Source organism: Strix uralensis, chromosome 3 (assembly GCF_047716275.1).
Source record: "Strix uralensis isolate ZFMK-TIS-50842 chromosome 3, bStrUra1, whole genome shotgun sequence".
NCBI lineage: Eukaryota > Metazoa > Chordata > Aves > Strigiformes > Strigidae > Strix > Strix uralensis.
Window position 1 is genome coordinate 99,638,306 of NC_133974.1, and position 11,900 is coordinate 99,650,205.

Consider the following 11,900-nt stretch of genomic DNA (forward strand, 5'->3'; position numbering starts at 1 on the left):
TGAGACCACACCAATGCTTCACCCAGTCCAGCACAGGGAGGAGGAGGAAGAGGGCGGCAGGCAGGGAGAAGGCCAGGGCACAAAGCACAACCACTCAACCGAACAACTCTTCAGTCAAATCATAGCCTTCGTGCCTCACATTTGTTATAGTACATTCCCATCTGTCCTGTAGGGAAAGTTCTATCATTTCACTTCCAGGAGTGGAAAGTAGTTAAGTCTCATACCCACAAATGCTGCTAGAATTAAAGACGAGAGGGTTTAAATTCTCTTAACATCTTACCCCCAATCATTCATGAAATCTGCAGAGGATCAGGGACCTCACCCCAATTCACCCAAGTACTACATCACTACTACCCAAAACACTGTGGAAACTCCAGTTCCAAATGAGTATTTCAGCACCTCCCTTTTCTTCAAGTCAGCAAACATAATGGTGATAATTCCCTGCCTGGACATGTGTGCTTGATCTAAAGATATGTGTACTTCTTAGAAATGATAAAGGCCAATTTAGTATTTTGCTAGTCAGAAGCTGCCACTGCTCTCTGTATGGGTGGTTTGGAAACCGTTACTTTCCCCTTATTTGAACATCTTGCAGGAGCACGACCAAAGCCTGCTCTGCGAACCCTGCTGTGTGGGAAACGTGTCTTCAAAAGAGCCCCTCTTGTCCTAATGTAATCCCCAAGTAACATTAAAGGCTTATTTATACCTTAAGTAGGACAGATCGTGTCTTAATTGCCAAGCGGCCAGCTGAAAAGAAGAGGATTATGCTGCCGTGGTAGATAAACGCAGCAGGCAGGAGCTGTAGGCCGGGTATAGATGAATCTGTGTGCACTACCTCAATCTTGCTCTGGTGGCTACAGGGCACACAAAGATACAGGGATGTGCTCAATTATTGGAAGGTTAAAACAGAACATAAACCATCCTGGAAATGGCCAAGTAGCTGTCTTGGTGAACATACGGCTTTTAGAGTCAGACTGACAGTGCTTACAGCCAGATTTCAGCTGTATTTCAAATCAACTCCACATTGCTTCATAAGGGCTGAAGCATAAGCAAGTACCAGCAGAGCACAGGTACGCTTAGGCTGGACATCTGGACCCTGAATACTAAAAATTCTTCTAGAAAACCTGGAGGGTGAATACAGCCAAGGAGCTTAAAATAGGTCTTGATGATAAACTACCACAGACACTGGAGAACAAGCCCAAGAATCTGGTACCTCCTCCTGTATGTTTTTCCTCATGGGCTAAAAATAAAACCACTCAGGTGTTCTGTTTTTATTACAGACCTATTTGTTTTTTCTCTCCTTGAGCTGCTCGTCTTAAAATTATTCGATAAAGGGAAACTGTAAACTTCATCTTGAGAGGCAGATCACTAACAATTCCCACTGAGCTTTAACTTTTTCCTTTTAAAATATATTTTATGTATGCAGGCATTATGCTTTTGGCTTGCTCTCAAGCAATTCTGAAATGGTTCCCTCCTGAGCAATTTTATAGTTTAGCAGGAGTAACTAGCCAATGCAACTGCATTAGCAGAATCCACTGTAAAGTATTAAAGAAAACACTTCATATTCTGTGCCAGTTACTCTGTTTACCTCAGCGTTAGATAGGGAAACAAAACCAATCGGTATGTGGGCAGTAATAGCTACTATCTCCACAGATTGACACAGTTATTTCTGTAAGATGGAGGGATTAATTCCCACAAGTATTTCTTATATATAATTACTTAGATGGACTGGCTGACTAAGTAGTCTGCTGTTTGATGCTATGCAACTGCCAAGTAGCTTGCCAGTTACTCGATACCATACATATTACACTGAAAACCATACAGAGGAGTGATTAAGCACCCTAATGTGCTAAGTGTAAGAAGATGTTTATTGTTAAAAAGTTCTCTTGCTTAATGCTTTTTCATTAAATGGTTTGTTACCACTGGAACCGGTCTGACATAATGCACTTTACCTCTAAATATAACCCCATTATTTACAGAATCAGGGCCAGCTTTACACTCATGTAAAGAGGCGAACACTCTGGTTGCCAGTTTTTCCTCAGTGACTCCCACAAAACTGATGGATAATCTGACCTTTAAAGCTACATTTCATTCAGCACAGTCCTCCCTTGACACGGAGGGCAGCTGTTGAGAGAGATATGCTCTCGAGGAATAAGTTTCTGACGCAGTACCTCCTACCCTGGGCATCCCTGAGCGCACGTGAAGTTTCTGCCATCAGCCTGCAGCCTGAAGTCCTGAGGGGTGGCCAAATGTAATTGTGTGGGACACTGTGACATGGTTTGGTGTTTTTTTGTTATTTTTTTAATGCTCTTAGTCCACTAATGGAATATGCGATTAAAGGTTAATGGCATTATAAATGCTGTAATTAGCTACTGCTGGGCTCCTGTGATGTTTCAGGGGTAGGTTTCAGGGGAAGGAGACACCTGGCCCCTGCCTCCCATGGGTGATCAGCATGGCTAGCTTCTCCCACTATTTCTAATGAAAACAATTGTCCTCTAATTCCTTCTGATATCATAGTTGCAGGAACAGCAGTACGCAGAGTTGACTCCTTCCAGCTGCCCTTCCCTCCAGAGGGTCAAACACTAAACTGTTAAACATCCATAGAAAAACTTCCTTTAGAGTGAACTCTCTATTTGTTGCTTCTCCAAGAGGAAGCTCACTCACATAACTGCACCCTTCCCAATTTACACTGTTACCACTCTTCCCTTTGTGGCATTCATCCATCACGTTTCTGTCATGGAGGAGATAACTTGCAAAGAACTTTCTTTTCCAGCTTAGTCCTTAAAACCTTTGCCACGGAGAGACCCAGACCTCGATTTTACCCTTGTACAAGCTGGGGATGTTCAGCATAGTATTAAACCCTGAAAGACTGTTGCTGAAGTTTTGATGGTTATGAACTCAAGCGACTTGATGCTTGTGAAAGATCTCCGAAATGGGGAATTCATAATACACACACAGCACAGCTAGCCAAGCAGAAGCTCAAAAATTAAACGGCATTGCACTGCATCACCACCACATCCATCCTTTGGGTTACCAGAAGACAGTATCCCATTGCAAGCTACCTCTATCTTTGCTAGAACTTATCTCTGACAGCATTTTACATTCACTGAAGAGTTACAGAAGAGGTTTTGGTCTGTTGAGCGCTAAGCACTTCCTCATGTGGAAGGATCAAAGGATTTTTAGGGAGGAGCTGTCAGGCAACGAATACCATGTTCTGCCCCTGACTCTCCAGGGTCACTGATGTTGCATGATCACAACTATTGCCCTACTATACAAGCTGTGCTGCTTTTCACAGTGCCTCAGTTTCCCCACCTACAGGAATTACACACATAGTATCACAGTTATATACAGTACTCCAGCCTCACCAGAGTTTAGATTAATGAGTTTATCCTTCCCTATCAGTGCATCTAGACTGGCCTCCTCATAATTAATTTGCTTTTTCACATATATCAAATCAGTGACAGCCATTTCGTGATCAAACCTACTCCAGTTGTGCTCCCCCGAAATAATTTCCTGTTGGAAGACCTCACTTCAGATCAGAAATCTCCAGTCTTTGTACAGAAAGCTTCACTCAGTAGTATTGAATTGCATCCCAAGTTTGTGAACAACAGTTCATCAGTTCCACATCAGACCATAACAGTCCAGCAACAGGAACGTCAGTGAGTGTAAAAATCAAAATGAAGATTGGGAGTGAAACCAAAGAATTGGAAGTACACAGTCCTGGAGGGGAAAAAAAAAAAAAAAAAAAGAAAAAAGAAAAACCAGCAAACCAACAAACCCCCAATTCTCCAATTCAGGTGGACTGACCTAGCATGCTGCACAGCAAGAGCTGGCATGTGCAAGGTTCTATACCCAAGGAGGGGGCTCTCCAGCCAGCACAAACTAGACCTCTGCACCAAGGAAACATTTCACAACTATAAGAAGCTTCCAAAGATACACATACCTTTCAGTGTAGATATCAGGATCAGAACTTGATCTCAGATTTCACATTCACCTGAACATACAAAGACTGAAATTGAAGACAATCCCTGCTTTCTGTAAGTTAGAACTGCTAAAAACCTATTTCTAAGTACAAGCCTCTAAACACAGTCTAAAACAAGTTTTGTTTCAGAATCGCCTGGCATTCAAGAATCCAGTTATCAGGGTGACAGCACTGCTTGGTGAAAGGTGAAGCAAGCATCGCCTGCAGCAAATGCCAGCCTTTCCATTTTGAATTTAATGAATCCACTGAACTGCATGAGCCATATCTCACATTATGTATCTGCATAAAATAGTTTCAGACACTTAGCTTGTTTATACTAGTGAACCAGAGAAAAACATAATCCCGCATTCAGCAAGTATTCCCACAGTGCATTTAAATTGCCCCCATCTCTGTCACTCAAATAGTGGAGTGACAACTATCACACATACACATTCCCACCTGCCCCCGAGGATAATTCAAGCAAGTGTCTGTCCTTCACTCTATGAGGCACTCTCAGTTCCCATGCTGCTAGCTCTGCCATCCTACCTAGGGGTCTGTCGTACCAAGTACAGCAGGACTCTAATCCACTCGGAACAAAGCCAGTTTGCATTTCAAAGGCAGATCTTCCAAATATTTGAGTACTGAAGGCTGAATAGAAAGACAGGTGTACATCTTTAAATCAGTGATAACACAACACCCACTTTGTACATTCCCCCCCCCCCTCTTTCCTTAATTTCATCAAAAAGCTTTTATTTAATGCAGTTCAAAGCATAGGGGTTACTAAGACCATATTAAAATGTATATCTACAAGATATAACTTTTATTTTGTTTTCATTCACAGAATCATAGAATGGTTTGGGTTGGAAGGGACCTTGAAGATCATCTAGTTCCACCCCCCCCCTGCCATGGGCAGGGACACCTTCCACTAGACCAGGTTTCTCAAAGCTCCAACCTGGCCTTGAACACTTCCAGGGAGGGGGCAGCCACAACTGCTCTGGGCAACCTGTTCCAGAGCCTCACCACCCTCACAGTAAAGAATTTCTTCCTTGTATCTAATCTAAATCTACCCTCTTTCAGTTTAAAGACATTACCTCTCATCCTATCACTACACCCCCTGATAAAGAGTCCCTCCCCATCACCTTCTCTTCTCCAGGCTGAACAACCCCAACTCTCTCAGCCTGTCCTCATAAGGGAGGTGCTCCAGTCCCTTAATCATCTTCATGGCCTCCTCCGGACCCCACTCGAGCAGGTCCATGTCCTGATTATGTTGGGGGCCCCAGAGCTGGACATAGCACTGCAGTGTGGTCTCACAACAGCAGAGTAGAGGGGGAGAATCCCCTCCCTCGACCTGCTGGCCACACTTCTCTTGATGCAGCCCAGGACACGGTTGGCTTTCTGGGAGGTGAGCGCACATTGCTGGCTCATAGTCAGTTTTCCATCCACTAATACCCCCAAGTCCTTCTCCTCAGGGCTGCTCTTGATCCACTTCAGTTCACAGAAGCAGCACCTGAAATATGGTAACTGCATGTAAAAAAAGTTGCTGCAATTACTCACATACTTGAGATCTCCACATTTTTTCCCCTCTAATAAGTTGAGTGGGAAGTTAAATACAATAATTATGATCTCTGAAGCAACAGTGTGGAACTTGCTAAATGTTTTTAAGGTAAAGACAAGTAGGAACAAAGAGATTAATGTAAAATATATTTAACAATTTTACAACTTCTCACACATCACAATAAAAAGGTGTCCATGACTATAAGTAGAGACCGAGAAGTTGTAAAGCACCACTCTTCTAATCACCTGGCACATTGTTTGCATTAGCAGAGTTATCTCCTACAACTATATCCTTTGAAATTAAATACAGATTTAGGAGAGCTGGAAAAAGTATTTTTGGTTTGATTTCACACATTCTCTGCTCCCCAGACTGAAACATGATTATTTTACACACACTAGAAAAACACATCTGCTTTAGATACTCAGGCCAAAATCCTTACTGCACCATTAAACTTAGATGTGTTTATGAGCTGAAGATGACCATTGGATAAACGATCAGGAAAAAAACAAAGTGTATGAGAGCTCATTCTTCAGTTTCTCCTAAGAACAACAAATTAAATACTATAGATTATTTGTTTAAGATTAAGCAGATATCCACCTTTTTGCATACGAGTTAACTGCCAAAACAAAACCAATATTCACAGAATGAATCTGATGGAGATGTTAAGAAGTTTCCTTAAATAAATACTGGAAAATATATTTTGATTAATCCAATCAGACTTTAACAGGTATGCACTTACTTCAAGGCTTCCAACTAACTTCTAGATGTAGGATAGTTACTAAACTACATGTTCATCCCCCCCAAAAAAGTAGCTAAGATACATCATTGTGTAAAGTGTGTTTGTATCACAGTTTCTCTTTTAGCACATTTTTTAAAGACAATTCAGATTTTTCAAGGAGAAAATAATACTCTTGCAAGGAATACAACATACTCAAACATTTTTGGGTGCCCCTAAGTTCTGGACAACTAACTCCTGAAGTACATTTTAACTCACAAGACATAGAATTTTCCTTCTATGAATTTCTATCCAATTTCTTTCACTTAAGCTTTGCAGCTGTTTCAAAGTGATGAAAGCAGATCCCATTTGGCAATTTTCTGATGTAACTTTGCACCGAAGTTCTCTGAAAAAATACTTGTTTGAAAACATTCCATAACTACCCAACAGAATCCAGAAGCCGCCCGAAAAAGGTCACAGAAAACAGTATTTCTATATTTACAAACCAGATGAACTTCCAAGATCATGAGGGGACTTGTGAACTGGATTGTTCCAACTCTTTAAAGGTCAAAGGCAGGGTCCTTACAACATCAAACACTACTACAACATTGCCTCAACTTTCCCACAACTCACCTTAAATTCCAAAAGTCTGAAAGAGCAGAAAACCAGATTAACAGTCACTTCCAAAACAGATTTGATATAACAGGAGAAACTATTTTCAACAACACTGTTTCAGTTAGTTGCCACAAGTCTTCAGAATGCATCTTCCTACTACACAGTGTTTTTCTTCCTTTATTAGGAAGGGCAGCTGCTTTCACAGCAAGATTACCGAACTGACTGAGAATGTCCATTTTTTTTCTTCTAGAGAAGCCCATCCCCATGACTTTAATCCTTATCAGTTTTTGGTAAGTTTTAAAGACAGGTGCTGATACAATCAGTAGTTGATGTTAATTCACAGTCACTAACCACAGCAACAGTACAGCAACGCTTTTTCTGTTGGAAATTCCTAGTCAAGCTACATATAGACAAATAAGGACAGGCAAGGACAGAAGCAGGACACAGTTGTCAATGGAGAAGGAAGTTCTCAATAATACCAACCAGTCTTTAAACCCAGGCATCACAGCAAAGGAGAGTTTTAAGATTTTTGAAGAAGGAAAACTAAGGTATTTGGGGGAATATGAGCCTTCAGATGTAAAAAGAGCAAAGCACAGCAGCACTGATTAAGCAAGTGACAAAGTGAATGATGGAAATGAGAGATGACCTCAAGCAGTGAGCTAAACACAAAAAGAAGGCGCAGTCATGCTAAAATGCAAAAGCTACTTGTCTTCCGAGCAACACAGGAGGAGTTAGGTAGGAATGTAAGACAGTACAAGCAAAGCCTAGTTAAGCCAGATCTGCACAGCAACAGTCCAAATAAACACGAGCAGGACAAGATCAGATTGACACACAGAGGAAGGGGTTACGAAGATGCACGAGACCTCAGGTGGAATTCCAACTGCATGAACTGCGTACTTACCTGGATTATACTGCAAAAGTTCAGTGACTTGGGTACTTTATTGTGGTTTTGTTAAATTGCCTTTATCTCTGGAAGCATCCCAGGTAGCTGCTCACCTGCACCAGTGGAGATACCTCCCTCTAACTTAATTTTTATTATAGAACTAAAAACAACTATAAAGAGCTAAAAGCAACATGCCTTCAGCAGACAAGCTTTAAAACTAAAATTTGCTTTCTAGCCCAACAAAATCCAAATTAACGGATAGATTAAAAACTGCTTGACACTGGAGTTTTTGCCTGAACAGACCTGATACCTAGATGCCAGGCAGCACTGTTTCTTGCTTCATCTTCCAGAAGTAAAAACTGCCCACTAAGGTTTGGTTCAATGCTGTAACTAATATTGAGTTCCTATTGATTTTGATTTCCACTATGAACCTTTAAAGTGCCAAAGAAAAATGACTGGTTTTCTGGGGCTAATTTTACTTAAGATTTAAGCCACTGATTATGGCTGACAGTATAAGCAAGCTCACAGATGAAGTGGCTGACTTAACTCCACTTTATACATGATACCAAGAAGCTACCTAACAGCTAGCCTGTGATGTGTTAAAAGAGTTGACATCTTATCTATTTTGAACATACAATTTGTTTGGGTTTTTTGTGGTGTTGTGTTTTTTTGTTGGTGTTTTGGTTTTGTTTTTTTTAACTCTTTCACCTAAATAGCAACGTCAGCATCAGATTCACATAAGGGCCATGGAAAGTATGGATATTTTGGTCACATCCTGCAAAGGGTTGCATGCAGGCTCAAATAAGCACATGTAGATCCAGTCTATTAAGAGGAGACTTTCATAGTAGTTAACCTCTCCTACAAGCCTTTTGAGAAGGTCAGGATGACACCACTTACATTTGCATCCATTTTATCCCCTATTCCATTTAACATGTTAATGAGGATCAGTAAAAAAAAATTTGCTCAAGATTATCAGAGGGCAGATTTGAGAACTGACACAGAATACGTTGTCTCTGTTACAGGAGAAGTCATAAAAAAAGAAGAGAAAAAAATGAATTAAGCTGATTTGGCATGTCAGAAAGACCCAAGGTGGAAGAGACACTCCTCACTCTGTGTTCTACAGAACTATCTTTATGTTAAGTATATTGCCACCCAGTAACTAAGAGAACATAATTTAAAAACAAATGTTAAAATTGAGAAGTTAAAGCAAATACATGAACAAATTTTACCAAACATTCGAACTTCTCACTCTAAGAACACAAAGTCAACAAGCACAGGTTGTTTTTTTTTTTTTCCAGGCTGCTGAAATCTGAACAGTATTTTGATTAAACTAAAAACAGGATTAGAATTCAGAACCCAGTGGATGCATGAATGGAATGTAGGAAAAAAAGATGTCCTGATTTACATTTTGTTGTAGCTGTGCAAGCTATGGTCCTTCTCTTTGAAAAAACTACATGCATGCTTCACTTCTACACAATAAAAGCATAAACTCTTTTATTTCAGGGAGACTATCCACATGATGTAAAAAAACCCTACACATATTAAGTGCTCATGGGACTGAAGCCTATGGAGTACAAGAACTCTCACCAGTAGAACAAGGTATTAAAATTGCATTTCATGAGGAAAGGATACAGGGGTTACGCTGTACAAGCGGATCCAACAAAAAAGCTCAAAGAACTTCTAGAGCTTAAAACTCACTCAAAAATCTACAGGCTGTTCATAAATACACCCATTCCAATGTAACACTAAATATTCAGACAGGTTATTACCATGCAGTATCAATAACATGGAGGGTTTTGTTCTCCTTTCCCAGCCAGCTAAATAACATCATTAATAAGTTTTTTAAAAAAAAAAAAAAAAATCAGTAAAAGTTTTAATGTGAGAGAGTTAATGTTAAAGAAATTTCTATCCAAAACACTGTACAAAAGTTATACTTTATAGGTCTAACCTTCGATCTTAAAGAAACTTCAAGAAATGAGTTGACCAAAAAGTGAAGTTTAATCTGAATTTTTAAACTTTAAATGAAAACTCTCTCCGGCTGAACTTGGGATGGATTTGCCCTAGGAGCACTAAATGTTGTTTGTACTCTTCTGTCTCCCAGAGAAGCCCACTTTGAAACTTCTGCCTTACTGTGACGAAGAGCCACATTCACAGTAGAACAAACACAAATCCATCACTAAGAGACACCTCAAATCCTATTTGGTTATCTTTTTATATAGAACACTTGCATCTTCTTGATAAATCCTTCTCAAGAAAATATAAAGCATATCACACTGTTTTAGCAATCCTTTATTGAAGATAACAAGTTGGTTATGTTCACTGTATTGTATGAAACATCACAATATCATACTGGGAAGGTACTATCAGTACAGGGTTGGACCAGAGCGGACAGTCTGAACAATAAACCATTTTGCATTCTTCATTCCCTATCTTTTAACAACCCCAAAAAAACCAGTAAAGGGACAAATACCTGTTAACATCATCATTTAGAACACTTTAACTTACAAGGCTAAAATCTAATGAATAAATAAAATATACTGTGGCAATAATCCTCTCTAGACCAAAAAAAAAATTAGATACACAGTGAATCAAAATGATTGGGAAAGCTGGCCTTCGGCACCAGTATGAAAGAGCATGTGGTTTTTACAGACTCACCATGGGGATAAAGTTACAGAAAAATACCATGAATTCCATTTCACACAAAACCAGTTGATGACTGTCATTAGCTTAAAACTACACACAAGGGCAATTACATCCTCGCTGAAACACAGTTTAAACAAATAGGAAAATGTTTACAAGGCATCCACAGCATGTAAATCATGTACAGATGGATACATTCATTGTTTCCCCTCCCCAATAGCTTTTATTTTAGATAAATACTTTACTCTTCCCCATTTTCAGCATTTACTGGACTCATTACATGCACAACTCAAAGAAGTCAGAAAAAAAGTCAAGGTTATTGCAAAAATAGAATTAAACTAAGAATCTTCAAGTACCTTACATGACAGCCACTCTGTACCATGCCCATTGCTTATAAAATGAAAGGTCATTGAACCCATGAAAATATCTCTAATATTTTCTTAATTTAAAATAGATAATTTTAAGTGTATTTATAGTAATCTCAAAGTGATAATTTGAACTTTGAAAATAATGCAAACAATAAAAATTATACCCATATTACACAAGACTTCTGTCTGTATATCTTAAGCTGAAAAAAATCAAAAAACTATAGAAAACCACATATAGAACAAAAAAATAATCACAATTTACATTATAATAAAGGCAAATTTTCAGCATTTTTTAAAAAACCTGCAGCTGTGAGAGATGTCAAAGCAAGTCACTACTAACTATAAATTCATCAGTTTGGTTTTAAAAGATTTTCTCTAGCAAGAGTTTAAGGGTGTGTTGTACACATGCGTAAAATTCTTACTCTTTTTAGATGCCTAGAATCTTCATATATTATTGCCAAATACACTTATCTTCAAGCAAGCAGTAGGCAACGTATGACAATTTGGACACCGCAGGGAAACCTAACGGTCTGGTAATACAGGTAAAACTGGAAAATTAAAAAAACCCAACACATCTGATAGCATATTGCCCAATTAAAATTACTTCCAAGCCACAGAGCTGCAAAGCCTTCCAACTCGGGAAAGTGAAATAAGTAATGTCTCCAACAATTACTTGTACTCTCTCATGCTTGTGTGTTGCACGTTTCATTTAGCCACAGTGTATCTTCAGAGTACACCTACAATCCCATGCACCTCAGGTACATATACCAATCTGCGAGAGAATCATTCCTTCCTTCTTTTTAGGGCCAAAGTTCATTACAGATGTAATCAGTATGCCTGAGGCTGGTAAAAATACTGTAGTACAGGCAATGCTAAGAGTGGCAATATCAGAAAACACAAAAATGAACAAATGATGGAAAATTCTAATATCTTTCTGCCCATTTCACAAAGTGTTGGAAATCCACCAGAATTTTTCCCTTGTATTGAAGAAAACAGATTTAAAAGTTTTTTTTTTTTCCCCCCTTTCAGAATCAAAAGCATTTTAGTAGATTTGTAAGGCTACCACGGATCTTCTAGATCTCCAGCACCCTACAGGAAAAGAAGAGGAGAAATATTACTACTCACCAATACAAATGAAAACATTTTGTTGCACTTTGGATTTCAGT

General features: G+C 39.3%; 1 protein-coding gene across 1 annotated transcript in view; it reads right to left on the bottom strand.

The window, feature by feature from the left end:
• Positions 1-9,997: 9,997 nt before the first annotated feature.
• PPM1B (protein phosphatase, Mg2+/Mn2+ dependent 1B) overlaps positions 9,998-11,900 on the bottom strand; it is a 61,601-nt gene continuing 59,698 nt past the window's right edge. Inside the window, exon 9 of the mRNA XM_074863572.1 lies at positions 9,998-11,823. Within this exon, the coding sequence (XP_074719673.1) occupies positions 11,794-11,823 (30 nt within the window). The 3' untranslated portion in view covers positions 9,998-11,793. The remainder of the gene's footprint in view (positions 11,824-11,900) is intronic.